The sequence below is a fragment of the Giraffa tippelskirchi genome, chromosome 5, assembly GCF_054371585.1.
Source record: "Giraffa tippelskirchi isolate mGirTip1 chromosome 5, T2T-mGirTip1v1.2.pri, whole genome shotgun sequence".
Classification (NCBI taxonomy): domain Eukaryota; kingdom Metazoa; phylum Chordata; class Mammalia; order Artiodactyla; family Giraffidae; genus Giraffa; species Giraffa tippelskirchi.
Window position 1 is genome coordinate 86,146,622 of NC_137279.1, and position 27,969 is coordinate 86,174,590.

At 39.4% G+C, this 27,969-nt stretch overlaps 1 protein-coding gene across 2 annotated transcripts; it reads left to right on the forward strand.

Moving 5' to 3' along the window:
• Positions 1–139: 139 nt before the first annotated feature.
• SH2D1B (SH2 domain containing 1B) lies at positions 140–27,961 on the forward strand. Of its 2 annotated transcripts, none has more exons than XM_081486782.1 (4): positions 140–385; positions 20,798–20,861; positions 23,181–23,346; positions 25,196–27,961. In XM_081486782.1, exons 1-4 carry the CDS (start codon positions 252–254, stop codon positions 25,231–25,233), a joined length of 402 nt encoding a protein of 133 aa, XP_081342908.1. In that variant the 5' UTR covers positions 140–251; the 3' UTR covers positions 25,234–27,961. The 2 variants fall into 2 exon arrangements, with proteins under 2 accessions (XP_081342908.1, XP_081342909.1); XM_081486783.1 differs by having other exon boundaries at positions 23,181–23,337.
• The last annotated feature ends 8 nt before the right edge of the window (positions 27,962–27,969 follow it).

Here is a 27,969-nt window from a genome sequence, read left to right on the forward strand (position 1 = left end):
TGTTGATAGTTTAACCCACTTCTATGAGTCATACTTGGGCCACTTATAGGCTGAAAAGTCTTGGTCACTTCATCACCCCGCCTCTCTCATTTCCTGAATCTTGTGAAACTATCTGAGTCCCACAGAGTAACATTATCTCACTCCTACGAGCCAGAGCAGGAAGAGATATTTCCACAGGTCCCATTTAGGCCAGCTGCCTCCAATTCTCTCCTCAGATTCGTCCCTCGACTTGGGGTACTGGAGGGCTCCCCATGGATCTGCCTTATTACCATGGCCCTCTGTCCAAGCGAGACTGTGAGACCTTGCTGCTCAAGGACGGAGTGGACGGCAACTATCTGTTAAGAGACAGCGAGTCTATGCCTGGAGTCCTGTGCCTCTGTGTCTCGTGAGTAGCCTCACCTTCCACACATATGTTAAATGTAGGACTGATAACCAGGTGGAAAAGAAATTGTGCCTCACTGACTTCACAGCCCAAATGAACAGAATGAGAAATAGCTAGACACTGCCACGAGGGAATGGAAGGAACATGTCTGTCTAAGCTCCCCCACCTTTCCTTCTCTCCACACGCAGACTCTGTGGAGCAGCAGAAGGGGGGTGGTGGTGAGAAGGCTTCAGGAAGCGTAGGAAGGGAGCAGAGAGGCAGAGAAGGCAGCCATGTGAGAAAGTTCCTCTCCTATAAAGGCTGATTTATTTAGTACGAAAAACATGAAATTTTAACCTGAGAGGCCAAGTTTTTACAATGGCTGGCTCCACTTGTGATTTTTAAGATACTAATAACATTTCAAACTTCGTTACATTTGTAAAAGGCTTCAGCGGACATTATTTCCTTTCATCCTGCTTGTAGTCTATCAAAACAAGCCACCATTTTGTAGATGTAGAAACAGACCCTGGGATGTCTGAAACAACTTGCTTGTGTTATAACACATCTGGTGTTTCCGAAGAAGCTGAGTTCAGTATGAAAGTTTAAGCCAGAGCATCAGAGCTACACTGCTGAAGGAAGTTGCTTAGCCCAGTTTAGAAACCAATCTTAAACAGATATCAGGGGAACTCTACTATCTTTAAAGGATTCTCCTGTTTGTGGAGACCACTGAACTTTTTCTTTACCTGTTACAAGAATTAAAATCCAAGTGTCTCCAAGGATAAGCTTCAGTGCTCCTTAGAACTGGGATCTATGAGGCCAAAAAAGAGTATCATTACTGACAGAATAGACAGGGATGTCCTTCTTTCTTTATGTGACACCAGGAATCCAGATATAAGAAAGGCAGCCTTCAGGTGTTAGCAGTTTGAATTCAAGTTGCAAGTGATGTTGAGAGTGCTTTCATATATTTTTTAGCCATCACTAATTCCTCTTTTGAGAACTACATAATCATATCCTTTACCCATTTTTAGCTTGAGTTGTTGTCTTCTTTCTACTGATTTTTTTCAATTCCTGTGTATGAAGGTAAAACTTTTTTTTTTCAAAAAAAGACACACAAACACAAGAAAACTACAGACCAATTTAAATTTCATTTGCTATTAATTTTCAATAAACTACTAACAAAATAGAAGCCAGTAAAACATTAAAGCAGAAAATACACTATGCTAAAATACACTATGGTCCAATCTAAGAAATCAAGGATGCTTCCACACTAGGAAAATTATTAGTTTAATTGTGTATTAATAGGTCAGAGGTTGCAAACTGTATAACTCATTCAAATTTGCTTAAAAGCTATTAAATAAAATTCAGCATCTACCCCTCAATTAAATACATACTCACATGTGCACATGTGTGCACTCACTTACACACTCCTAACCATATATAGCTAGATAGATGCTTCCTTAACACCAGATAAAGCACTAGAAGAATTACCCCTAAAATCATGAATGCGCCAAAGTGATTATAGCACTACTATGTAACATTTTCCAGGAGATATCAGCAAGTGTAATTATCAAAAGAAATAAATGTAAAAGTTGAAAAGGAAGATGTAAAATTATCATTTACAGTTGACATGACTTTATACCTTTGAAATCTAGATTTAACTGAAAAAACAAACTACTAAAATCTCTAAGAAAATTCAGTAGGGATATAGGCTTTTATAATTGAAATCTAAAAATCAACAGCTTCCATACTGAAAAAATAACTAGTAAGGAAATATAATAAAACACCTCATTTACATCAGCAAAAATTAATAGTACCTAGGAATAAATATAATATGAAATGTGTAAACTTAAATATCCACTGGAGAGCAAGACTTATATGAAAGGAAGAATTCAATTTGGAAGCTTACCAGTTCACCATGATTAATCTATAAATTCAGCATTTTTCCAGTAAAAGAAATTAACAGAATCTTAAATATTCTCTTCAAAGATAGTGAAGTTTATCCAGATAGGAAATAAAACACAGGGGACCTGCTAGAGAGCCAGAAAAGGTTTTTATTAAAAGAAGGGGGACTAGCTCTACCAAATACTAAAATACATTACTACAGTAATTACTACAATAATTAAAAGAGTTTGGTACTGAGAAATCAATTAAATATTTGGAATATAGAGTCTGGTAGAAATAAAGCCAAATACATATGGAATTTACTTTATATTTAAAAGATCATCTCAAATCAGTGAGGAAAAGATGAATGATAATTAACTGTGTTGGGACACTTGGCTGGTCAATTAGAAAAAATAACCTGAATCCCTTTAGTACTTCTTAAAGTTAATTCAAAGTGGTTCTAATACAGAACTTATTTTTTCTAAATGAAACCATGTGTATTAAAAGAAAACATGAACTATTAAAAAATATTCCTGGAATTGAGAAAGTCTTTCTAACAATACATAAAACCAGAAAACAAAAAAGAAAAGATAGCTAAATATGACCATCATAACAAGAACAACAACAAAAAACTGTTATTAACGACAAACCAAGAGAAGAAAATCACAACTTCATTAACATGGAAGAGCTCTTAAAAAACAATAGAAAACTAGACAAAGTGCAAGAGGAGGAGATTCTCTGAAATGGAATATGAAAAAGAAAGAATAAGAAAATATTAGATAGCTAAAAACACACAAAAGAATAATGTAATACCATTTTTACCAATTCAGTGGTCCAGAATTAAAACTGAAAATACCCAGAGGAAATTCAGTTTGGGGGAAGTAAAAGTGATGCTGCTGCTGCTAAGTCGCCCAGGCAAGAGTACTGGAGTGGGTAGCTATTCTCTTCTCCAGGGGGTCTTCATTACTGGGGAATTGAACCCATAGCTCCTGCGGCTCCTGCACTGCAGGCAGATTCTTGACCGCTGAGCCATTGGGCAAGCCTAACTGCTGCTGCTAAGTCGCTTCAGTTGTGTCCAACTCTGTGGGACCCCATAGACAGCAGCCCACCAGGCTCTGCCGTCCCTGGGATTCTCCAGGCAAGAATACTGGACTGGGCTGCCATTTCCTTCTCCAGTGCATGAAAGGGAAAAGTGAAAGTGAAGTCACTCTGTCGTGTCCGACTCTTAGCGACCCCATGGACTGCAGCCTACCAGGATTTCCATCCATGGAATTTTCCAGGCAAGAGTACTGGAGTGGGGTGCCATTGCCTTTGACCCCAAATCTCATTAATAAAAATGTATCTTATAGTTATTACTGCATAAGTATGTGCAAATTGGCATTAACAAGATTGAGTAAATCCATATATAATATGGAAAAAATTCCAAGATCTATTGTGTGAAAAAGGCAAGATATTAAGTATGATCTCATTTGTGTAAAAAAAAAAAAAGTATACCTATATCCCTGTATATCCATAAACAGTTTTTGAAATGTATATAAGAAATTCACAATAGTGATTACAGCTGGGAAACTTAGGAGGAACAAATTGGGAAGAAAAGGTTGTGGATTCATTCTTTGTATTTGATAACTTCTTCTCACTATTTAAATGGTTTATATGTGCAGATATTACTTTGGAAATTTTAAAAAATGTTTATAAAAATGTAGTGAGTCCCTACTATCTATGCAAACACTGTGCTAAGGTCCTGGGGGATTCTAAGGTGATTCCAATAGGCAACTTGCAATTTTTTCAACATGTAAATAAATAAAATAAGCGTAAAGTATAAATTTCAGAAGAGACAGTTTTATACAAATTTAAAATCAGAGGAGATGACCAGTAAAGTCTTCTTAGAGGAGGTGGTATTTGAGTTGGGACTTAAAATTGTGGATAAGATTTAGTTACACAGAAATGAGATGGAAGGCATTGTAGGTTGGGGGAAAGGCAGGAACATAGGTCCAGAAAAGGGATATTTTAAAGCATATAGGAATCACACAGGGTTCTAGAAAGGTAGTTTGGAAACAAATCAGAGTCAGTTTGGGGTAATATTATGGGTCTTAAAAGGATGACTCTGTAGTTGATGGGGAAACATGGATGGTTTCTGAGAAGGGAAATGACAAGACTGGTACTGAGGTTTGGGAACTTCAGTCTAATAAGGATAATATACTGAAGCTGGCAGATACTGATGGCAATAGAGACTGCTGTGTCTCTGCATGGGAGATGGTGAGGAACTTGCTATGGTGGGGCAAGCAGTGGGAATGGAAATTAGAAGAAGGTGCAAGGGGGACTTCCTTGGTGACACAGTGGATAAGAATCTGCCTGCCAATGCAGGAGACACGGGGTCGATCCCTGGTCCAGGAAGATTCCACATGTCGTGGAGCAACTAAACTGTGCACCGCAACTGCTGAGCCCGTGCACCTAGAGCCTGTGCTCTGCAACAGGAGAGAGCACCGCAATGAGAAGACTGAGCTCCTCAACAAAGAGGAGCCCCCCTTACCACAACTCGAAAAGGCCCATGTGAAAGCAATGACAAAATAAAAGAATAATACATTTTAAAAATTAAAAAAAAAGGAGGTGCCAAGTATGTGAAATAGATAGGAGGGACCTCGGTCAAGATTTCAGCGTAGATAATCTAGCCTTAAGGCTCAGATCAAATAGCCCCCTCAAAACCCTTTTGGCCCCTTTCATAGTTCTTGTGAAATTTTATTGCATCAGTATAGACCATTCAATTGTAATTGTTCAACAATTTTTTAAAGTCTCCCATGTCAACAACTTCCCTGGTGGCTCAGATGGTAAAGCATCTGCCTACAATGTGGGAGACCTGGGTTCAATCCCTGGGTCAGGAAGATCCTCTGGAGAAGGAAATGGCAACCCACTCCAGTACTCTTGCCTGGAAAATCCAATGAACAGAGGAGCCTGGTAGGCTACAGTCCATGAGGTCACAAAGAGTCGGACACGACTGAATAACTAAACTTTCACTTTCATGTCAAGCACTATAGTGGATACTCAGTTAATGCCTTCAATACACCTCAGAGTCTAGAGGGAAAAATAGAGAAGTAAATGGACCCTGTGAGGTGTATGATAACTGATGACTTACGTTAGGGCATGATAGGAACTGAGAGAAAGGAATGATTCATTCATCAAGGAGTCAAGAGCCTACATGGAAGATAGGACTTGGAGGGTGACTAAAACCGTCATCCGTTCATTCAACAGCACACACTGAGTGCCTACTATGTTCTAGGTATGGTCCCATGCATTGGTGAAATAGTAATAAATAGTACAGACACTAGTCCTGCCCTCATGAAATGACATTCCAGTGAGAGGAGCCAATAAAGTGAAAACAAATCAGAGGCACACTTCAGCAAGGGCAGAGTCTACTTTAGGTTGGGTTCAGGAAAGGTTCCTCTGAGAAGGTCACGTAAAGCAATTCATATTCCAGTATACACCCTGTGTGAGCAAAGTCAAAATTATCTGCAACACAAGTGTTAGCCTGTTTTTCTACATCAGTGCAACAAGAGCCACTATGAAAGTGCTTTCCATGAGCCAAAAATTGTGCTAAGCATGTTACATCAATTATTTATGCTTTGGAAAGCCATCCTTGGTAGGTGATATATCCCTATTTTGTGGAAAATGGAATGGAGCTTCTTATTAACTAAGAGGTCCAAGATCAAACTGTTAATATATTGTTATCCTGCCTTTCTTACCAATGCCCCTAGTTCTAATGTTCAAGGTGATCCTTTTGGAACTCTTTAAAGTGCCCAAGCAGGGGCCTTCCAAGCATTGGGCTTGGCAGTAGATCCTGATATGTGGAATCTTGCATTTTGTTTCTTAGAGAACAACCCTTTCTTCTTTGCTGTGCTAGAATAGCAGTATACCAACTTCCATGTTTTCACAGATCTAAATGAGGTTATTAGGGAGAAGGTTAGAAATAAAAGGAAGTTACAGGGGAAAGTTGGTCTATCAGCATATTATCACCAACCAGAAATCTATGTGTGTGCCTTCGGAGAAGGCAATGGCACCCCACTCCAGTACTCTTGCCTGGAAAATCCCATGGACGGAGGAGCCTGGTAGGCTACAGTCCATGGAGTTGCTAAGAGTCGGACACGACTGAGCGACTTCACTTTCACTTTTCCCTTTCATGCACTGGAGAAGGAAATGGCAACCCACTCCAGTATTCTTGCCTGGAGAATCCCGGGGACGGCGGAGCCTGGTGGACTGCTGTCTATGGGGTCGCACAGGGTCGGACACGACTGAAGCGACTTAGCACAGGGGAAAGTTGGTCTATCAGCATATTATCACCAACCAGAAAGCTATGTGTGTGGTAAGCATGGACAGGAAATGTTACCTGATTTTACAGCCTGATATAGTGTGCAGAAAACACCAACGTGCAAAACACTATGTAGGTGACTTGACTGTTAGAAGTTGGAACTGGGTCTGGCTTTGTAATCAGCAGAGACAAAATAGAATAGATATTTGGGGATATAAGGGATTCAGCTGCTGATGTGAAGGGAAAAGAGGGACTTTTTGTAGTCATAGGAAGGTTGCAGGTAAGAAGAACTTAAACCATGATTTACGGCAAGAACAGAAACAGTGGGTAAGAGATCCCAAGAGTCATTTCCAGCTCTCATATTCTGAGATCTTTGAAAAGACTTGAGTTCAAAAAGTAAGAAAAAAAAAATCAAGCTTTTTTGTTGTTTTGGAAAAATCAAATGTTGAGAAAGGTATAAAAAAGAGAACAGAAATTATCTCAGTCTCACCACTTAGAAATCACCTTTCTTGATATTTCAGCACACATCTCTCCAGACTGTTCTCTACTCATATGCAGGTATAAGTGAATATTATATATGTACATAAATTACTCATTATATATATGATGATTTGTGACTTTTAAAAATTTTTAATTGGAAGATAATTGCTTTACAATATTGTGTTCGTTTCTGCCATACATCAACATGAATCAGTCATAGGTACAACTTCTTTTTCAATGTATAATAGGTACATTTCCACATCAAAGAAAGCCAATATACATCATAATTTTATGATTGCTTACTATTTATTTATTGCATATGTCATAATTTATACATAACTATTCATTTGGGCTTCCCTGATGTCTCAGACAGTAAAGAATCTGCCTGCAATGAGGGAGACCCAGGTTCGATCCCTGGGTCAGGAAGATTCCCCTGGAGAAGGGAATGGCAACCCACTTCAGTATTCTTGCCTGGAGAATTCCGTGGATAGAGGAGCCTGGTGGGCTACAGTCCATGGGGTAGCTAAGAATCGGACATGACTGAGCAACTAACACTTTCATACATTTAGGTTATTTCCAGTTTGGTCCAATGGACCCAATGTAATTTGATACAACTAATATTCTTGTGCTTGCATCTTTGAGAGTTTGCCCAACTCTCTCCTCAGGATAATACCCTAAACATTTTAACATTTTTACACACACTGACAAATTAGTATAATCAGAGTTTTCATGGATGTACACTCCAATCAAGAGCAGTGAGAAAGCCAGAAGTCAAGTCTTAAAACATTCTTTATTGACTTGTAACTTGTTTTATCATCCTCTTAGAAGTATATTTCAAAGAACAGAATTTCTTGATTTTAATGAAGTCAAATTTATCTTTTTTTCTTTGATGGATTGTGACTTCAGTAATATATCAATATATAATAAACCCTTGTCTAATGTAATTCACAAAGGTTTTCTTCTATGTTTTCTTCTAGAGTTGGATAGTTTTAACTTTCACAATTAATGTAACCCATTCTGATTTAATTTTTGCATTTGGGTAAGGTTGGGGTTAGTGTTTTATTAAATATGGCCACCTATTTGTTCCAGCTCAATTGTTGAACAGATTATTCTTTCTCCCAATAAACTGCTTTGGTGCCTTTGTAAAACAAAAACTATTAACTATATAAGTCTGGCTCTATTCATGAGCTCTCAGCCTTCATTTTTTTTTCTTTATGCAAATTCTATATTATGTTGATTACCATCAGTTTATAATAAGTCTTGAAATAAGATGGTGTAAATCACTCAACTTTTTCAAGGTTATTTTGGCTATCTTAGATCCTTTGTATTTCCATACATATTTCAGATTCAGCTTTTCAACTAAGACACACACACACAAAGACTGATGATAGACTGAGATTGCGTGAATCTATAGGTCAATTTAGGGAGAACCAACATGATAATATTAATTCTTCTGATCCATGAATATAATTTAACTTCTTCTTTCATTTATATCTTTTACAGTTTCTCTCAAAAATGTTTTGTAACAGATCTTGTACATCTTTTGTCAAATTTATCCCTAAAATTTCATATGCTTGATGTTATTTTAAATGATAACAGTTTTTAATGATTTAAATTTTAAAATTATTTTTATTTCACTTTCCACTTATTCAATGCAAGTGAATGGATACACAATTAATTTTTATGTATTGAACTTATATCCTGCAACTTTGCTAAATTCACTTATTGGTCTAGTGGCTTTTTTGGTAGAATTTCTGTATGATTTTCTAAATGCCATCTGCAATTAAGGTAACTGTACTTCTCCCATTTCAATGTTTTTGTTCCATTTTTTTTTCTTGCCTTATTGCACTACCTAAGACTTTTAGAACAATGTGGAAGTGATGAGTGCAAAAATCCTCATCATTTTCTGATCTTGCGGAAAAGTATTCAGTCTTTCCCTGTTGGCTATGTTTTTAGCCCTTCTATTCCTAGTAGGGCTGTTTTTTGTGCATCAACTTAGATGGTAGTGTGAATTTTTGTTCCTTGTATCTTAATCAACAGGTGTTTTTTTTTTTTTTTAAGGTTCCATGTATAAGATTCCATTTATCTCTGACTGCATTTACCTCTCTTTAGCATGATTGAATAATATTCTACTGTTTATACATACCACATCTTCTTTATCCATTCATCAGTTGATGAACTTGTAGGTTGTTTCTTTATCTTGGCTACTGTGAATAATTCTGCAATGAATAAGGGAGTACAGATATCTCTTAGATATCTTGTTTTCATTCCCTTTGGCCATATACTCAAAAGTGGGATTAATGAATAACATGGTAGTTCTATTTTTACTTTTTTGAGGAACCTCTATACTATTTTTCTTAGTGGCTGTATCAATTTGCATTCCCACCAAGAGTGCACAAGGGTTCCCTTCTCTCCATATCCTTACCTACACTTGTTATTTCTTGTCTCTTTGATGATAGCTGTTCCAACAGATGGGCTTCCCTAATGGCTCAGTGCTAAAGCACCTGCCTACCAATGCAGGAGATCCTTGGGTTGGGAAGATCCCCTGGAGAAGGAAATGACAACTTATTCCAGTATTCTTGCCTGGGAAATCCCATGGACAGAGGAGCATGGCAGGCTGCAGTCCATGGAGTCACAAAAGAGTCAGACGCAACTTAGCAACTATACAAAGACAACAATTCTAACTGGTATGAGGTAATACCTCATTGTGATTTGGATTTCAATTTCCCTGATGATTAGTAATCATCAGGTTGAGCACCTTTTCATATATCTCTCGTATTTGTATATCTTCTTTGGAAAAACATCTAGCCTTTATGCATTTTATAAAAAATACTTACATGCATAAACATTTAGGGTTGTTATATCCTCTTGATTAATTGACACCTTTATCTTTTTGAAAATCCCCTATTTATTCCTGGTTAGAGTCCCTGCTCTGAAGTCTACTTTAGCTGATATTGCTAGCTTTACTTTTATTAGTGTTAATAGGATATACTTTCCCTACCAATTAACTTTAATCTAATTGTGTCTTTACTTTTTTAAGTTAATTATTAGACTTTATTCTGAGAATTTCAACAAGTTTGCTCTTCCCCTGTGGACAGTGGAATCACACTTTTCTGTCTTTATTTTTATATCAGGTGTCTTGTAGGAAACATAAACTTGAGTCTTGCTTTTTTATCCAATCTAAACAATAACTTCCCTTTACTCAAGCCTTCTCTTGTCTCACCTAAAAAAGTAAGACTCAAAAATATTTATGGAGAAGGCAATGGCACCCCACTCCAGTACTCTTGCCTGGAAAATCCTATGGATGGAGGAGCCTGGTAGGCTGCAGTCCATGGGGTCGCTAAGAGTCGGACATGACTGAGAGACTTCACTTTCCCTTTTCACTTTCATGCATTGGAGAAGGAAATGGCAACCCACTCCAGTGTTCTTGCCTGGAGAATCCCAGGGACGGTGGAGCCTGGTGGGCTGCCGTCTATTGGGTCGCACAGAGGCGAACACGACTGAGGTGACTTAGCAGCAAAAATATTTAACTCTTTCCAAGTAGCTTAATTGCACCCTTAGAAATGTGATCAATAATATTTATAAGAATACAAAAATATCCATCACCAATTAAGGTAAAATGTCAGAATGTTATATCTGATATTCAATCATATTGATGATCATATTAAATGTAGATAGTCTAACTATTCTTATTAAAGGGAAGGAAAAATATTAATCAATAGGAACAAATTCAGAAATGAACCAACATCATTTTTAAGGACATTAAGGTAATCAATGTCCTTCTGTGTTATATTACGCCAGAAGAACTGACAAATCTTTGTGGTAAGACCATGACTGTGTACTGCTATTCTTCTCAAATGATGGCAAATTGGTTCTGACTACTTTGCTGTTAGGAATTTCAGATAGATAGATGGCTTGCTTTTCCTTGACCTACAGCAAATCTTTTCATAGACCTAGGTGCCAGATTTGTGATTATGTTATCCCCAAAAATGTGCATATCTAGAACAGCAGTTGAAAATACAATAACCTTTGATTAATGTTGTGATAATTCATAGTCATTCTCCAAGATATATCTAGAGATTGCACTTGCCAAATGGTTGAGTTAAATGAGAATATGGTAGGAATCAACACACCACACATTTCATGATTTGATGGTGCTCTTAGTATAGAAATTTCTTCTAGGGATGTGAATTGCTTCAGTTTACTATCTTGGAAGATGAAACCAATTATAGGAGCTCATGCTTGGTCCTTCCCACTACAATAGTACTCATTCTATGATTCAAAGAACCAATAAGATTTTGCCAGTTTCCAAGTGTGTAAGTGTCAGTCACTCAGTCATGTTCAACTGTTTGGGACTCCATGGACTGTAGCCCACCAGGCTCCTCAACTCATGGGATTCTCCAGGCAAGAATACTGGAATGGGTTGCCATTCCCTTCTCCAGGGATCTTCCCGACCCAGGGCTCAAACCCAGTTCTCCTGTGTTGCAGACAAATTCTTTACTGTCTGAGCCACCATAAACACCTCAAGATGGTTGGATGACATCACAGGCTCAATGGACATGAGTCTGAGCAAACTCCAGGAGATAGTGAAGGACAGAGAAGCCTGGCATGCTGCAGTCCATGGGGTCGAAAAGAGTCAGACATGACTTAGTGACTGAACAACAATTAAGTGTTTAAGTACATTCTGGAACTGGAGAAATAACCATAGGATGGTCCTGTGGTCCCACTGAACCCACTCAAAATAGACTCAGGTCAAAATTTCTTGTGTCACCTGACCTCAGGAGTTCTAATTCTGAATTGCTGGATCAGGGGAACATTTGGGTCTCTGAGGATTAGTGTCAGTTCAGAGCCACTATCAAATAACCTTCAAAAACATGAGCACTTTCCCTTTTTCCAGTATACAGTCCCCCTGTAGGTTTTTCTGGGAAAGGCTTGAAGTGTTCTCACATTCCTTCCTTAAAGGAACCCAGAAACCCAACATTTCTTTCAATGAAAGGGATCTGAGATTGTGAACTGGATTAAATCTATAAATTGAATAAGACACCTAAGAATCCCTATTCTGTGACTCAAAGTCAGGGTTCTTCCACCAGACTTAGAAATTCTCTGTTTACTTTATATCCAACAGAACTTCTGACTGTCCATCATCATTCTCTGCTTTGCAATCCAGTAAATCAATTAAACATCACCACAGATGTACAGTAAGCTGTTTCTTATACTGTTACATCCCTGTGGTTTATGATAACTGGCTGTCTTTTTCTCATTGAATGCCAATGCCTAACCTCATTGTTTCAGTGCACCCCGTTATTTCCACTGAAATCAGGGAACCCAGTTCCATTGCAGAATTTCTCAATGTCAACTCTAGCTTACAGCACAGAGCCAGAGTTTTTCAAAGATGCTGGTACTCTCCTCACAATTATTTTTTAGGGCAACGTTAAGTCACCTAAGGGGCTTCCCTGGTGACTCAGACCATAAAGAATCCGCCTGCAGTGCAGGAGACCTGGGTTGGGAAGATCTCCTGCAGGAAGGCATGGCAACTCACTCCAGTATTCTTACCCAAGGACAGAGGAGCCTGGCGGGCTACAGTCCATGGGGTGGCAAAGAGTCGGACATGACAGCAACTAAGCACAGCACTAAATCATGTAAAGAGGAGAGAGGAATAACTAAATAGTTTGCATAAATACATTTATCCTAACATTCTCATCTTCCTGAGTTTTTAGATTCCATTTTCTATAGAATGCCAAGGAAATTTTAGCATTTTGATCTCTATGGAATGTGAGGCATTATTAAATCCATGCTTTAATTAACCAGTCTAGCAAAATGTTTATGTCACTCCTAGGTACATGAGCTAATATACTAATTTCAAATCCTGGGTGAGTGTGCCTTTATTGATGGGTTCAGCCAACAAATGTTCTATTTTATCTTTTTTGGTTTAACATCCTTTTATCTATTTCCACATGTACTCTTTGTATACATGTCTCCTACTGACTGAACCAATCAGAAGTCTGAGAGCAAGGGAGCCAATAGAGATCAGAGTACAGAGCAGAATGGGGAAAGTTAGAAAAAGGATCTGGAGATATGGAAAATATCCAGCACATACACGTATATATACTGATACTGGACATATTAAGTTTGAAGTGCCTAACAGACATCCAAGAGAAGATGTTAAATAGCTGGAAAAAAATGAGTCTGGAGTTCAGGGGCAGGTTGAAGCTAGGACTACAGATTAAAATATAATTTGGTAAGTGTTTATATTTTCACAATAGTTTTTCAGTTCAAAAACATTCCACCTCCTTTTTTTCTGTGAAGTATTTTATTGGTTAGATTTTTCATATACGTTTGGCACATTTCTTATTAAGATAATTCAATGCAACCCAACAAATAGTGAGAATATACTATGAGATAGGTAATGTGCTAGAGTGAACAAAGCAGACACTATTCTGATCTGAGTGTGAATTAAAGATGTTGTTGTTGAGACACTAAGTCATGTCTGACTCTTTGGGACCCCATGGACTGTAGCCTGCCAGGCTCCTCTGTCCATGGGATTCTCCATCAAGAATACTGGAGTAGGTTGCCATTTCCTTCTCCAGGGGATCTTCCCAACCAAGGAATCAGACTGCATTGCAGGTGAATTCTTTACCACAGCCACCAGGGAAGCCCCAAATTACAGATGAGGAAATGGATAATTAAAATTCAGTGTGATAAATGTATATTTTCAAAAGTTCCCCTTCTTTCCTACTGATGAAGTGCCCCACCCCAGCGTGCTTGACCTGAAGCACTAGGTGCCCTGAATCAGCTCAGCTGCCTTGCTCTGCCAAGTCTTTGAACAGTGCCTGGATGGCAGAGGTGTCATGTGGCTGGTTATAGTGGTATGTAAATGTGACAATATCGTGATATTGATTATCACAGTTTTATAAGACTTGAGACCTGTTAAGAGAGGAATACACACACCAAGTAAACCCTATCTATCCATTGCTCCTCTTCTCTCCCCAAGAGAATCAGCTTGAAGTCACCTTAGCTTCTTAAAGTCACTGGGGGAAAATCAAGGATACATATGTTAAGACTGTATTCACTTTACGTCTGCTTTTTGTAAAATCTTTTTCCTAAATATTGAAAAAAGTAAAACCTCCTTAAAAGAAAATTACTAGAGAATTAAAACATAGACTTTACCACAAAATAGTGGACTTCAAAAGGGATAAAAGGGGTGAGGTTGCTGGCAAAAAGAATACATATTTAGTGGTGGGACCTTTTTATCTCTTTGTTTTGCTTTGTGTTTGGACAAAGGCTGTTTCAGAGCAATGGTAATTTTCTGGAATCTAGAAAGTTAACTGCTGAGATTACTAAAGGCTTAAATAGCAAGCTCTGTAGTTTGGTTTCAGTAAAGAGATATTAACTACTACAAAGAGTCAAATGTTCATAAGAGATTTTTTCCAAGTTGCAGAACAAGAGATGTTTGTTAGAAGATGAACAAATCGTAAGAAAAGATTTACTTAGCCTATTCTTACATCTTTAGCATCCCTCAACTAGTGTAAACAGAGTTCTGACATGGAAAAACCTGCACCAAAACCCCTCAGAATTCAAGGACGACACCACTGACACCCCTTCTTTCTACATTCCTCCTTCTTCCTCCCTTCCTCCCTCCATTTTTTCCCTTTAATCTCAAAATTGCACTAAAAAGGTATTTTTATTTTAAAATTTAATTATTAATTGTAATTTAAAAGTTTTATGGAGTGTTATTTTTTGATTATTGTATTTTGGTTAATTTAATCTGAAAATAGTTTGTATTAGAAAATATACATTTTCACTAATCTATACTTTTATTTGTACTTTATAATATACTTAAGACTTTTAAAGTATATTTAAATGTAACAAATACACAGTTTCACTGATCTTTGCTTTATAATAAGTAATAAATATTGGCATTGTCAATTTCTACAGTGCCAATGTGAACAAGTAGACACTTGGGCTCATGGACTGTACACATTTCAACTTTACTAAATTTTGTCAAATTGTTCTCTAAGGCTTTGGTATCTAATTACAACCCCATTAGTAGTATATAAAACTTTGTATAGCTCCATATAACAGCCCATATTTTGAATTAGTAACTCTTACATCTTTGCCAATTTGGTATGAAATGATATCTAATGTGGCTGCTGCTGCTGCTAAATCACTTCAGTCGTGTCTGACTCTGTGCGACCCCATAGCCGGCAGCCCACCAGGCTCCTCCGTCCCCGGGGTTCTCCAAGCAAGAACACTGGAGTGGGTTGCTGTTTCCTCCTCCAATCTAATGTGGCTTCAGGTCTACTTCCCTGATTATTAGTGAAGCAGCTTTTCATTTGCTCATTGGTCATTGTACTTATCATTTTCTTACTGTACATTAATGTTCTCATTTTACATTAGGGTTGCCATTATCTTCTCCCAAATTGTGGACTTTATCACAAAAGTATATAGTATATTTATAGTATATTTTGATAAATGGAAGTTTTAATTTTAACATAGTGAGTTTTATTAATCCTCTCTTTTGACTAGTACTTTTCGTGATTTAAGAACCACTTCCTTAACTCAAGGTCATTAAGTTGGTCACTTTTATTTCTCCTAAGTTTAGTGCTTTGTTTCTTTATAATTGGGTCTTCAATTAGAACGTGAAGCAAGAATCAAATTTTATTTGTTTCCACATGAAAACATTACCATTACCATTTAACAAACAGTCCCTCCCCTCCTCACTGATCTGTTATGCCAGCTCAGTCGTATATCAAGTTTTTACGTATTTATGGGTCTATTTCTGGGATATTTTATTCCATTAATGTTTCTTCCACTACAGAGCTAGTTCCTCACTGTCTTAATTATAGCTTTATAAGAAGACTTAAGACAGAAGCATCTCACCACACACACACATACACCATACCAGTTTTCTTTTTCTTTTTCAAAATTGACTAGACCATATTTTTATGCAGAGGAACAACATGATCTGACTCATATTTTTAAAGGACTACCCTGACTGTTGTGCAAAGAATAATAATGACATCAGAGAGAGGGGAAAAAAATTGCTAGAACTATGTCCTTGAATAGATGAAAGTGGATGACAACCAGTGGAAATAGGAAGGAGTAGCTTTGCAGATCAGCATGCAAAGTTCATCCATGGTAATAAAGAGTAAAAAGAGTCTATGCCTGCAGATACTGTTATGTGTGGTGATGGGAATTTGGAAATTCTCTCCCGATTGCTTTAATCTTCTCAGTGAAGTCATCAGTTACAACTGAGATGTTGAAGGTTTAAGAAGAAAGCAAATGGTATAGAATCAATCACTGTTTGAGGGGAATAGGGAAATAAAGCCTGCCTGGAGGAATTAAGAGTCCATAACCTCAGATATGCAGATGACACCACCCTTATGGCAGAAAGTGAAGAAGAACTAGAGAGCCTCTTGATGAAAGTGAAAGAGGAGAGTGAAAAAGTTGGCTTAAAGCTCAACGTTCAGAAAACTAAGATCATGGCATCTGGTCCCATCACTTCATGGCAAATAGATGGGGAAACAGTGGAAACAGTGTCGGACTTTATTTTGGGGGGCTCCAAAATCACTGCTGATGGTGATTGCAGCCATGAAATTAAAAGACGCTTACTCCTTGGAAGGAAGGTTATGGCCAACCTAGATAGCATATATAAAAGCAGAGACATTACTTTGCCAAAAAAAGTCTGTCTAGTCAGGGCTATGGTTTTTCCAGTCGTCATGTATGGATGTGAGAGTTGGACGATGAAGAAACTGAGTGCCGCAGAATTGATGCTTTTGAACTGTGGTGTTGGAGAAGACTCTTGAGAGTCCCTTGGACTGCAAGGAGATCCAATCAATCCATCCTAAAGGAGCTCAGTCCTGGGTGTTCATTGGAAGGACTGATGTTGAAGCTGAAACTCCAATACTTTGGCCACCTTATGCGAAGAGTTGACTCATTGGAAAAGACCCTAATGCTGGGTAGGATTGGGGGCAGGAGGAGAAGGGGACGACAGAGGATGAGATGGTTGGATGGCATCACTGACTCGATAGACATGGGTTTGGGTAAACTCTGGGAGTTGGTGATAGACAGGGAGGCCTGGCATGCTGCAATTCATGGGGTCGCAAAGAGTCGGACACGACTGAGTGACTGAAGTGAACTGAACTGAGATTTGTGTTCATTGATTTAAGTGAGAACAGTGAACATGGCTATGTCTCCCAGCCACATACAGCTTAAGTAAGTTGGGCTCAATCAGGATTCTGGGTTTGCTAATTAAGGAAATAAAGTGAAAGATGGTAAAGGAGTTGAAAAGAGTGATTATACTGATGGACAAGCAGTCTAATCTGGGTAAAGAAGGGAGTGAAGACAAGTGAGTGAAAATCCTGAAAAGTGATAGGATCGATGGACTGGAAGGTCTGTGGGGTCAAGGGAATGTTGGGGTCAGTATACTAGGGAAAGAGAAGGTGGAAAGCAGGACAAAGTGAGTGGGATGCATGAAATTCACATTATGAGAAGGTTCCCATTATTGGCAATTATATGGTCAAAGTTACAAGTGAGACTGGCTTTATGGCATGCAACCTTATGCAGCCACACAGGGCCCTACTCAGAGAGCCCTGTACTTGGTTACCATCCAAGTACCTGTGCTGCTGTTACCTTCCCAAAATTCTTAATAACTTTTAAACAGGGACCCTAAATTTTCATTTTTCTCTGGGCACCACAAATTATGTAGCCAATCCTGGTGATGAACATGGGAATGAGTGGGCAATGTAGGGGAAGACAAGATTATTGGAGGAGGTGGGTTCAAGGAATGGAGAAATTGGGGTGTTAAAGAATAATCAACTTGTAAATTGAAATTGCCAACAATTTAGATAGGCATAGTACTGAAGGCAGTGACAGTGAGCAAGGAGCTAGAACCTAGAGAAATGAAAGACAATAACCCAGAGTTCAGGAGCTGTCATCAATAGAGACATCTTGATTGAGCAGTAGGTGACATAATCCACACGAAGCTCAGAGCTAGAGTTTGGAGACAGGAAACGACACTGAGATGCTGCAGAAGCAAGAACGCTGGCCTCTTGTCCAGGCCTGCAAGGAGAGGTTACGCGGGTAACAGCAGCATCCTTTTAGTGGAGTCTCAGGGAAGCAGGGTCCTTGGGACAGAGACTTTGCCAACAAAGGTTTGTCTAGTCAAGGCTATGGTTTTTCCAGTGGTCATGTATGGATGTGAGAGTTGGACTATAAGGAAAGCTGAGTGCCGAAGAATTGATGCTTTTGAACTGTGGTATTGGAGAAGATTCTTGAGAGTCCCTTGGACTGCAAGGAGATCCAACCAGTCCATCCTAAAGGAGATCAGTCCTGGGTTCATTGGAGGGACTGATGTTGAAGCTGAAACTCCAACACTTTGGCCACCTGATGCGAAGAGCTGACTCATTTGAAAAGACTGTGATGCTGGGAAAGATTGAGGGCAAGAGAAGGGGATGACAGAGGATGAGATGGTTGGATGGCATCACTGACTCAATGGACATGAGTTTGGGTAAACTCTGGGAGTTGGTGATGGACAGGGAGGCCTGGTGTGCTGTGGTCCATGGGGTCACAAAGAGTCAGACATGACTGAGCAACTGAACTGAACTGACTGGGACAGAGACAGTGTGTCCAGTAGTTCCTTGGAACAAGAGGGTGACAGGGATGATTAGAGAAGAGGTTGAAGACAGAGGAGAATTTGATGATGGTAGACCTTGAGCACTAGAGAACACAAGGAAGGATTTCATGGCTGGCAAGAAGGGGATACAATAAGGCTGCACAAAGCCTTGTAGGATTAGAAAACAGGGGGATAGACAACATGCAAGACTGGGATTCTTGCAATGACTAATGAACAGGGATAAAGGACATGACGAGATTAGCTGAATGGATTCCAGGTGAGGGTGGAGGGAAGACTGTGAGTGTTGGAGGATAAAAATGACTCCCTTGTCACCGTGGTTACGGGGGCAGAAGGCCCCAGGGAAGCAGGGTCTTTTTACCTGTCTTAAGTGTAGATGCACGCTGAAAAATCATGTATCTTTTAAAAAGTTTTATAAATGGCATCTATAAAGTAATAATTAGAATAGGCATTAAAATAAGTTTTTATGTTGACCCAATAATATTGTGGGCTTCCTTGATGGCTCAGATGGTAAAGAATCTGCCTGCAATGTGCAAGAGACCTGGGTTTGATCCTTGGGTCAGGAAGAACCCCTGGATAAAGGAATGGCAACATCCAGTATTCTTGCCTGGAGAATTCCATGGACAGAGGAGCCTGGTGGGCTACAGTCCGTGGGGTTGCAAAGAGTTGGACATGACTGAGCAACTAACACTAACACTAATAATATTGCAGCCATATGAAGTACACTGCTCTACAATCTCTTACAGTGCTTTTTTTGGATAAACATTTCAAAATGAATGCATATTGGTATTACAAGGTCAATAAATCAATTTCTTCTAAAGTTTTGCTGCAATTTGGTTTGTTATTTCATTAAAAGTGCTTTGCAAAGAGTAGGACTATATCTGAGCAATGTCTGTCTTTCTAACTTGATAGTTAGTATATGGCTTTTGGACTAATTAACACAGAATTTCCTTTTGTTTTATTCTTTCAAACTCCTCTAGTAAATATTTTCTTAGGCTGATAATACAGCAATTAATTAAAAATAAAGTCATTTATTTAAGAATTTAACTTAGGCCATTTAATAAATGAGTTTTAAGAAATCATGTGATCAACCAAAAGCAGTGTGTGAACCTTGTTTGGATCCTGATTTGAATAATATGTCTGTGAAAAGATATTTATGGGACCTCTTCCCAAACAGTGGAATACTTTAATTTGTCGCATATAGACAAGGATTCATGTAAAAGGTTTTGTTGCTTGTGTGATTCAGAGACACCCACTAGCTTATTCTGGCCTCAGGAAACACCACAAAAAGGATTTGGGATTTGAAGTCAGTTAAAGCCTCCAGACAATTGGCAATGAGCTATAAGTAGCTATCTGCCTTCCCAATTCAGTTGAAAGATGAGTCATCTGATTCCTTGGCGTGGGTGCAAGTGAAGGGGTGAGGAGTGGTGAATCAGATCATTTGAACCTCATGTTAATGTTTTTGATCTTCATTTTTTATGTTTTAATATTTCTTGGGAATCAGAACATAGGTAACAATTGATAGAGGCATTTAAGGGATGCATTTTTCTCTCCTCAAAAGCCATTATTAAATTGATACTGTATCCTACAGTTGATGACATCCAGGAATTGAAAAATATGATAATGTATGCTATTTCTTGCTCTGGAAATTGCTCAATTGGGTCTGTTCTCTAAATTCTAGATATATTACTTAGCTAGCGGCTCATGTTCCAATGAAGAATAAGAGCACAATACACCACTTCCTTGCACATAATTCCTAACCTTCTCTATTTTAGTTACATTACCTATCTGTAATGAGATCAATGACATTCCAATTAATAAACAACACAGGAATGGCTCAATGATATTTTGTATAGTGTATCAAGTAAGTGCTAAGTGAAAAAATTAGAGAGAAATACCAAGACAATGAAAATTGTAAATTTTCTCTCCTTATTCCCTTTGCTACAGCCCAGACTTCCATCAGAATAAAGCTTCCCATTAAAAAAACCTCTCTTTCAAATTCCCACAGATGAGAAGGCCTCAAATGATCAGGTTCTTTTTGGGATTCAAGGTTGACAAAGGCGTTGCACACAAAATACAGTGATAGATGTTACCTGGATTTGCATATAAGAACATTGTGATTCACAGAGTCATCTTTCCACAGGTTTAAAAATTTTGTCTACACATACCGAATCTTCAAAGAGAAACATGGGTATTACAACATACAGGTAAGGACATATAAGAACTCCTATAACAAAAACAACAAAAGCTGGGAGAGAAGAACCTAAAAACATCTCTGAGATGTGGCCATGTAGAGGCATTCTACATAGGGAAGCACTGTGCAGAGTTAGAGTCAGATCAGAACCTTGTCTTCCTTTAAGAGAAATAGGGACACACTAGAGTTGGATTCAATTTTTTTTTATATAAAAAAAACAAAACAAGGCTGTTTTCAGAAGTGTAGAGGCACAGAGTTCCTCCAGGGGTCAAATATACCAACCTGAACTTTTATAAGACTACTGTCAAATTAGAAGACTAAATGACAGGATGGGTGGAAAGGGAAGGCGGGGAGAGGTCTGAATGTTTAGGGAGTCAGGGGGGTGCTCCATACCTGGATGAAAATACAAAAGGAAGCATCAGTCAAGTGGCAGTTTGGGGATTTTGTTAATGTGTCTGGGTTACTGAGCGCTATGCAGAAAAAATCTTTTTTCTTTCAAAGTTACATCTCTGGCAGCAAGCAGAGTATACTGAATGTCATTGAATCTTTAATTACTACTATAAGGATCCTTAAATAATCTTTCTAAAATACTTGCAAAAAGGTTAAGCAGATTTTTTACTTCAAGAATTCTTAGAATGTTCGATATGCTAATGTGCACTGTGACTATCTGAGATTTGAATATACTATGATCCCCAGATACACACACACATGTAATTTTTTCTTTGAAACAAAGGACATTGTTGAGGCAATTCACAAATTTTTGAATAAGATCTATAGATTAGTAAACAGTATCACATCAAGACTAACTTCGTCGTTTTAGCCTGGGTATATAATATTCTTGCTTTTTAGGAAATAGGTAGTATTTAGGTTAAAGGGATATCATGTCAGTAACTTTCATATATTTTTTTTAAAAAGGCTAAATATATGTACATTTGTATATTTAGAAAGAGAGATGATGGATGAAAGGCAAATACAATAAAATGTTAACCCTTGGGGTGTGGGTGAAGGATATACATGGAAATTTAAGAAACATCTTTGAAACTTTTAAAGCAACTCATTTCAAAACATTTATTTCTTTGTTGTGCATATTTTGGAAAATTCTGGATAATTCCTTAATACCCCATTTTGTCTCTTGTCTGGACAAAACAGAGAGGCGTCCGCATCTGTTATAACAGACACAGGGGCATTTCATGAGAAGCAGCTCTACCTCAGGGCCGGTGCTAGATGCTGCCTTGGGCTGATGCGACAGCCTTTTGTGGAGCTGACTTCCACCTCAGCCTGAGACTCTGTCATGAAGGTTAACACACTGCAGGCCCCAGGGCTTTCCCATCACCACCCCTCTCTGCAGACCAACACCTAGGTCCTCTGAGAACCACAATAATCATCAAGAAACACAACTACATAAGAACTGAGGAAGCTTTTGTGTTTTTAAATCATTTCTATAAGATTGTAGTAGAGGGACTTCCCGGGAGGTCCAGTGGTTAAGACGTTGCCTTCCAACGCAGGAGGTGGAGGTTTTGACCCCTGGTTGAGGAACTAAAATACCATATGCGTCATGGCCAAAAAACCAAAACATAAAACAGAAGCAATATTGTAACAAATCCAATAAAAACTTTAAAAATGGCCCACATCAAAAAAAAAGTGAAAGCATTATTTTTTTTTAAAATGACTAGAAATTTGTACTTCGCTTATAGTTGGTAAACAGAAAACAACTGTTCATAATTTTACCTGAATCATGTTAACATTTCCATTTTCAATTTAAATCCGGACATTTTGGTCTTATCTTCCTCTCACGGGGATTCTGAATTCAAGTATGTAGGCTTTTGTGGGTTTTTTTTTTTTTTTGGCTATGTGGCTTGCGAGATCTTAATTCCTTGATCAGGGATTGAACCCAGGACCACGCAGTGAAAGCACAGATTCCTAACCACTGGACCAGCATCAAGTGTAGAAACTGCATATTTTGCATTTCCCATTGAAGTTGCCTGCATGAGTTGCTTACACTCTCACATCAGCTCTTAGAGGGATTACCCTCCACAGGGCGCCTACAAGAGCTGCCCCCAAATTGCCATGGGTGGGAACTCACTCAGTACTGCAGACTGAGGTGGGGACCCTTGATTGTTAATCTCTTTGCTCACAGTAGCTCTCCCCAGAGCTCTGTTTTTAAAGGGGAGGTTTCTGTGTTGGGTGTGTGGTATGAGCTCCCACACATGAAATGCCAGACACTTGTTTTCAGTTCGCTGCTCAGAGGCAGCCCTGAAAACCACTGTCTTGAGAAGTGTCACCTTTCACACACAGTTGCATGGTGATGAGTGCTCTCCTTGCATTTTTGCAGACCGTGGAAGGTGTTAAACGAGAGATCTTTCCAAACCTAAAGGAACTGATCTCCAAGTTTGAAAAGCCAAATCAAGGACTGGTGTTTCACCTTGTAAAACCAATAAAGAGAACCGGATCCTGCCTGAGATGGAGAAGATCGAAGATAGAGTTGGATGGTATTTATGGTAAAAACTTTCATAGGGGGGCCAGACAACAGCCTTAGTCCCACTTGTACTACTGCCCTACTAGGTAGAAACCATACAGATAACTGCTCCTTTCTATGATGTTGGCTCTAAAAAGCCTCATCCTCGAACAGCATTTTCTATCTTCTCGGGAAGCAGTGCCTTCATGCTCCTGGTGGTGGCAAACGCATAGAGCTCTCTGTGCTTGGGCAGCCCCGGGAGATGAGTAGATCCTGGGCATTCCGTGAGCTGCCTTCAAACTCACCCTGTGACCTTGTGCCAATCACATATTTGGGAATAGATGGCCAAAAAGCAGAATTTTAAAATAAGAAAATTGCTTCAACTTCCTTCTCCAAGCCTCATCCTGCTACATTTTGCTCAATATTTGCTAACCATTCATTTAGGGCATGACAACCCACTCCAGTATTCTTGCCTGGAGAATCCCATGGACAGAGGAGCCTGGCACTCTACAGCCCACAGGGTGGCACAGAGTCAGACATGACTGGAGCGCCTTAGCAGGGAGCAGGGGACTAACTATTTCAGATACACCCCAAGAGTTATTAAGCCATGGTGGGAGATGAGAGTGCAGAGGATCCAGGTCATATCCCAAGCAGCTACTCTTGTGTATACCCCTTGAAATCTGTTCACAGAAAAGAATCTGGTATCCGTCAATCACAACATAGTTCGAATTTAGCTCAGACTTCCTGAGACATTTACAGTTTAACCCTGTTTTCTCAAAGTGGGATATATGGTTAGAGCCCCATTAAAGGGACTTCAGTCCTCAGTGGGCAGGTGATGTAATGGGAGCAGAGGGCTAGCTAGGGAGCAAGGAGCAGAACAGATGGTTCCGGGAAGTATGCAGTCACCCCACACCCATTGTACTCTGTCTACAGCCAAGCTGCCCTTTAGACTGCCAGAGCAAGCTTCTCACCTCCCTAAGACTAAACACAGTTTTTCAATTTTGAGAAAACAGCCCTCCTCTACCATTGTTTCTCTGTCCCCCTCCCCCATGCAGAGGAGTATGTACCCAGTCACAGAGTTGCTTGCTATAGTTGCAGCTGCAGATGTGGTCCCATGGCTGTTTTCTACCATAACTTACAGAAAAAAATAAAAATACAAAGAATAAAAGGGGGGCAGAGGAGCAACCTAGGAATGTACCTGTGCTACAGTCCTTAGGCAAACCCTGATGAGCTGCTCGGGGTGCTTGAGGGCGGCAGTAGTATCTGCCTCAGAGATAATAAAATAACCACAAATCCCAAGAGGAGAACGCTTTGGAGTTCACTCCAAGAAGCGAGAGTCTCGCCACACCAGTTGTCCAGGCTCGGGCAGCCTTGGCAGAATGAGCTCCCAAATCCTCAGCCATTAAGGGGGAAGGAACTTCCTCTGATGCAGAAGGCAATGGCAACCCACTCCAGTGTTCTTTCTTGGAAAATCCCAAGGACAGCGGAGCCTGGTGGGCTGCTGTCTATGGGGTTGCAGAGTCGGACATGACTGAAGCGACTTAGCAGCAGCAGCAGCAGCAGCAACTTCCTCTGAGCTGCTCATCTTCTCCCCTGCCCCCATTCCCTTGGTCACCTCAGAACAAGCCTCAGGTGGTCTCATTCTCAGGGAGGCACAGGTTCTCTGCGGGTGAGTGGAGGCATCTGGTCCTGGAAACTCTGATGCTTATAAACAGGTCCCCTATTTTGCCAGGAGAGCTCCCTGTGTTACCCCAGCCCTGGAAGATGTCACTCTGATGTGGCATCAAGACCACCCTGTGCCTGGGCAGAGGGCTTCCTTCCTGTGAGAGGCATTGGTCAGAGTGACTCCTGGGTGTGGAGCCTCACGGCTGGTCTTCTACTTTTCTCCCCAGAGAACAGTAGCAGTGATTATGTGGATGTCCTGCCTTGAAGGTATGGAGACTGGATGAAGCACTTATAGAAGAGATGGATGAGAGCTCTCTCCAGCCCTCTGGCCTCTCCTGCAGGTGTGGGTCTGGAAGACCAAACTCTAGGGGACAATTTAGACTCTCCTGAAGATGTTTTGTTCACCAGCCTCAGAGAAATCAGCCACCTTGCTCTGCCTCCCATGCATACAAAACAAGGAACTTCAAAACCCCGTTCCCCCTTCCACTGTTCTTTCTTGGAATAGGACCGCCTGAACCTATTCTCCTTGACTTGTCCAGTCATGACAATGTGACTGCAGACAAACCTCTTCCTCTTTCTAGGTCTCTGTTCCTTCATCTAAAAGATAAGTGACCGGGCAGAGGACAGACAACACCCAGCCTCTCTGCTGAGGCTGGTCGAGTCAGATGGCATTGGGGAGCTCCTGAGTGATGGGCATGCGTACTGGACCTCAGACTCCCAAAACAGATGACACATTCTCTGCACATGCCCATGCTGGTCTTGGTGATGGTGGGAGCCCAGACCCAATCATGCACCCTTCTCCCTCCAGCCTGGGCAACCCGCCTTCTTTCTAATCTCGATCCCTGCCAAACATTGCCCTGGAGACACTTCCTCTTTGATTCTGCCTAATTTTGTTTATGCACTAACCACTTTAACAGCAGTGGTGTGGTTCTGCATTGTGACACATGTGGGGATTTTGAAGGTGTGTTTCCTGTTTCCGACTAGGCTTTAACGTGTGGTTGAGTCTCCCCATGAATCCTCCACAGCACACACAAATGCATGCTGCACAAAATTGTGCCCCATTTAGAGACATTATTGACGAAGAGCCCATTCCCGAAGGGTTTGTTGCCTTGGTTCTAAGGCCCTTTGTATTTTACTGCTATTTCACATTTTAAATTAAGACCTGCTTAGTGTGGAATGTACCACATGCTATGTCCATTCTCTGATCCGTCTTCAAACCTTAGTGATTCATTTCACCCCACTGGCCTTACCTTTTAAAGTTATTAAAGAGAGGAACTTGGATTTCTGGGAAACAAGAGCAGACATTGTGGTTGGAACCCCAAAAGCATGAGCCATTCTGACTTCTTGGGTCACAGCAAACCATAGTAGAGAAGAAAGGAGCTGCAGGAGCCACATCAGCATCCTTCTGGTTGGTTCAGTAAAGGACACCAGAAGCAAACCTGCTCTCCAGGGTTCGGCCCCGGGTGTTGGATTCATTCTGCATGGTGCAAAGAAGCATGTTCCAGTTATCTGGGACTGCAGCAATCCTTGGCACAGAAAACATGGTCAGTGGAAATTTCCTGAACAAATCAATATATATGAAATGTGGTCACTCATTCTGGATATTAAAGATTGGTTTGAACTCTATACATCTCAAAATCAAGTAGAACATGATTATTAATTCAAGATCTTTCCATTATAACTCTCATAGAAGTGATTTCTTTTCTCCTGAGCACCTATGCATAGCACCTTAGAAGAAGCTTGATCCCTGGTGGGATTTCAGCCATTATTTCTCAAACGAGCAAGCCACATCTAATAGTTGATGTGGATGTCATTGCATAGTTCCTTGAAATTTAGAAGACAGGTCATATGAAGACCAGCTGAAAGATCTGAGTATGTGGGACTGGAGGGGGGTTTAACAATGGCAGGGACTTTTGCCTTTTTCAGTGGCATATATCCAGTGTTAGAAAAGTCCTTCACTTCTAGTAGATGCTTAATAAATATTTGTTGAATAAAGGATGAATCTGGGGTTAACCTTTGTCCATGGTGAGAGGTAAGAATCCAGCTTTGTATTTTCCATATATATTGATGTGGTTTTCTGATTTATACCTGCTTAATAATCCATTTTCCCTCCTCTGGTTGATGGTTTATGGTTTCTTCTTCATATCACAACTGTTCTAATACTCTGGCTTTGTAATTGTTAGGATAAGCACTCATTTTTTAAAATCATTTTAGCTATTTGTGAACCTTGATTCCTCCACATACATTTTAGAATAAATAAGTTTCTCAAAACATCTTGCTGGAATTTTGAGTAAACTTGCAGTTGGAGGAGAACTGAAATTCTTGTGATGTTTTCCCATGTATAAACATGCTACTGTATTTATTCATGCCAGCTTTTTTGGTCTTTAATGAAATCATAAATTTTCACTGTGGAAGTCTTGTATATTCTGTTAGGCTAATTCCCATTTTTAGTTGTTATAACTTTAAGTCATATATTTTATTACATTTCTAATAGACTATGACAGTAGCAAACTGTTTATGTTCTTGTTAGATGTCCTGGTTTATCTGATGATTCTACTGTAAATTAAACTGTAAATTCTATGTAAATAATTTTGTCAGCTACAAATGATAGCATTTTGTTCTCCTTCCTTTCAACACTTATGTATTTTATTTATTTTCTATGTTTACTTGATTAGCTAAGACCTCCAGTATACATTAAATACTAATCAGAATGTGAGCATTCTTGTGTTGTTCCCATATTGTAGGAAATGCTTAGTCATTTTCTCTATTTATGCACAATGTTTGTTGTAGCCTTTAAGGAGGCTACTTTAGTTTTATCAGAAATGTTTTGAAATTTATTAAGTGATTTGCTTCTGTATGTACAGAGAGAGTCACATTCCTTTAATTCTCATTCCATTATAGAGGTAAATTACATTAAATTCTTAACATTATACCATGTTTGTATTGCTTAACTTGATCATTTTACATTATTTTTAATAAACTATTGGATTCAGTAAGTTAT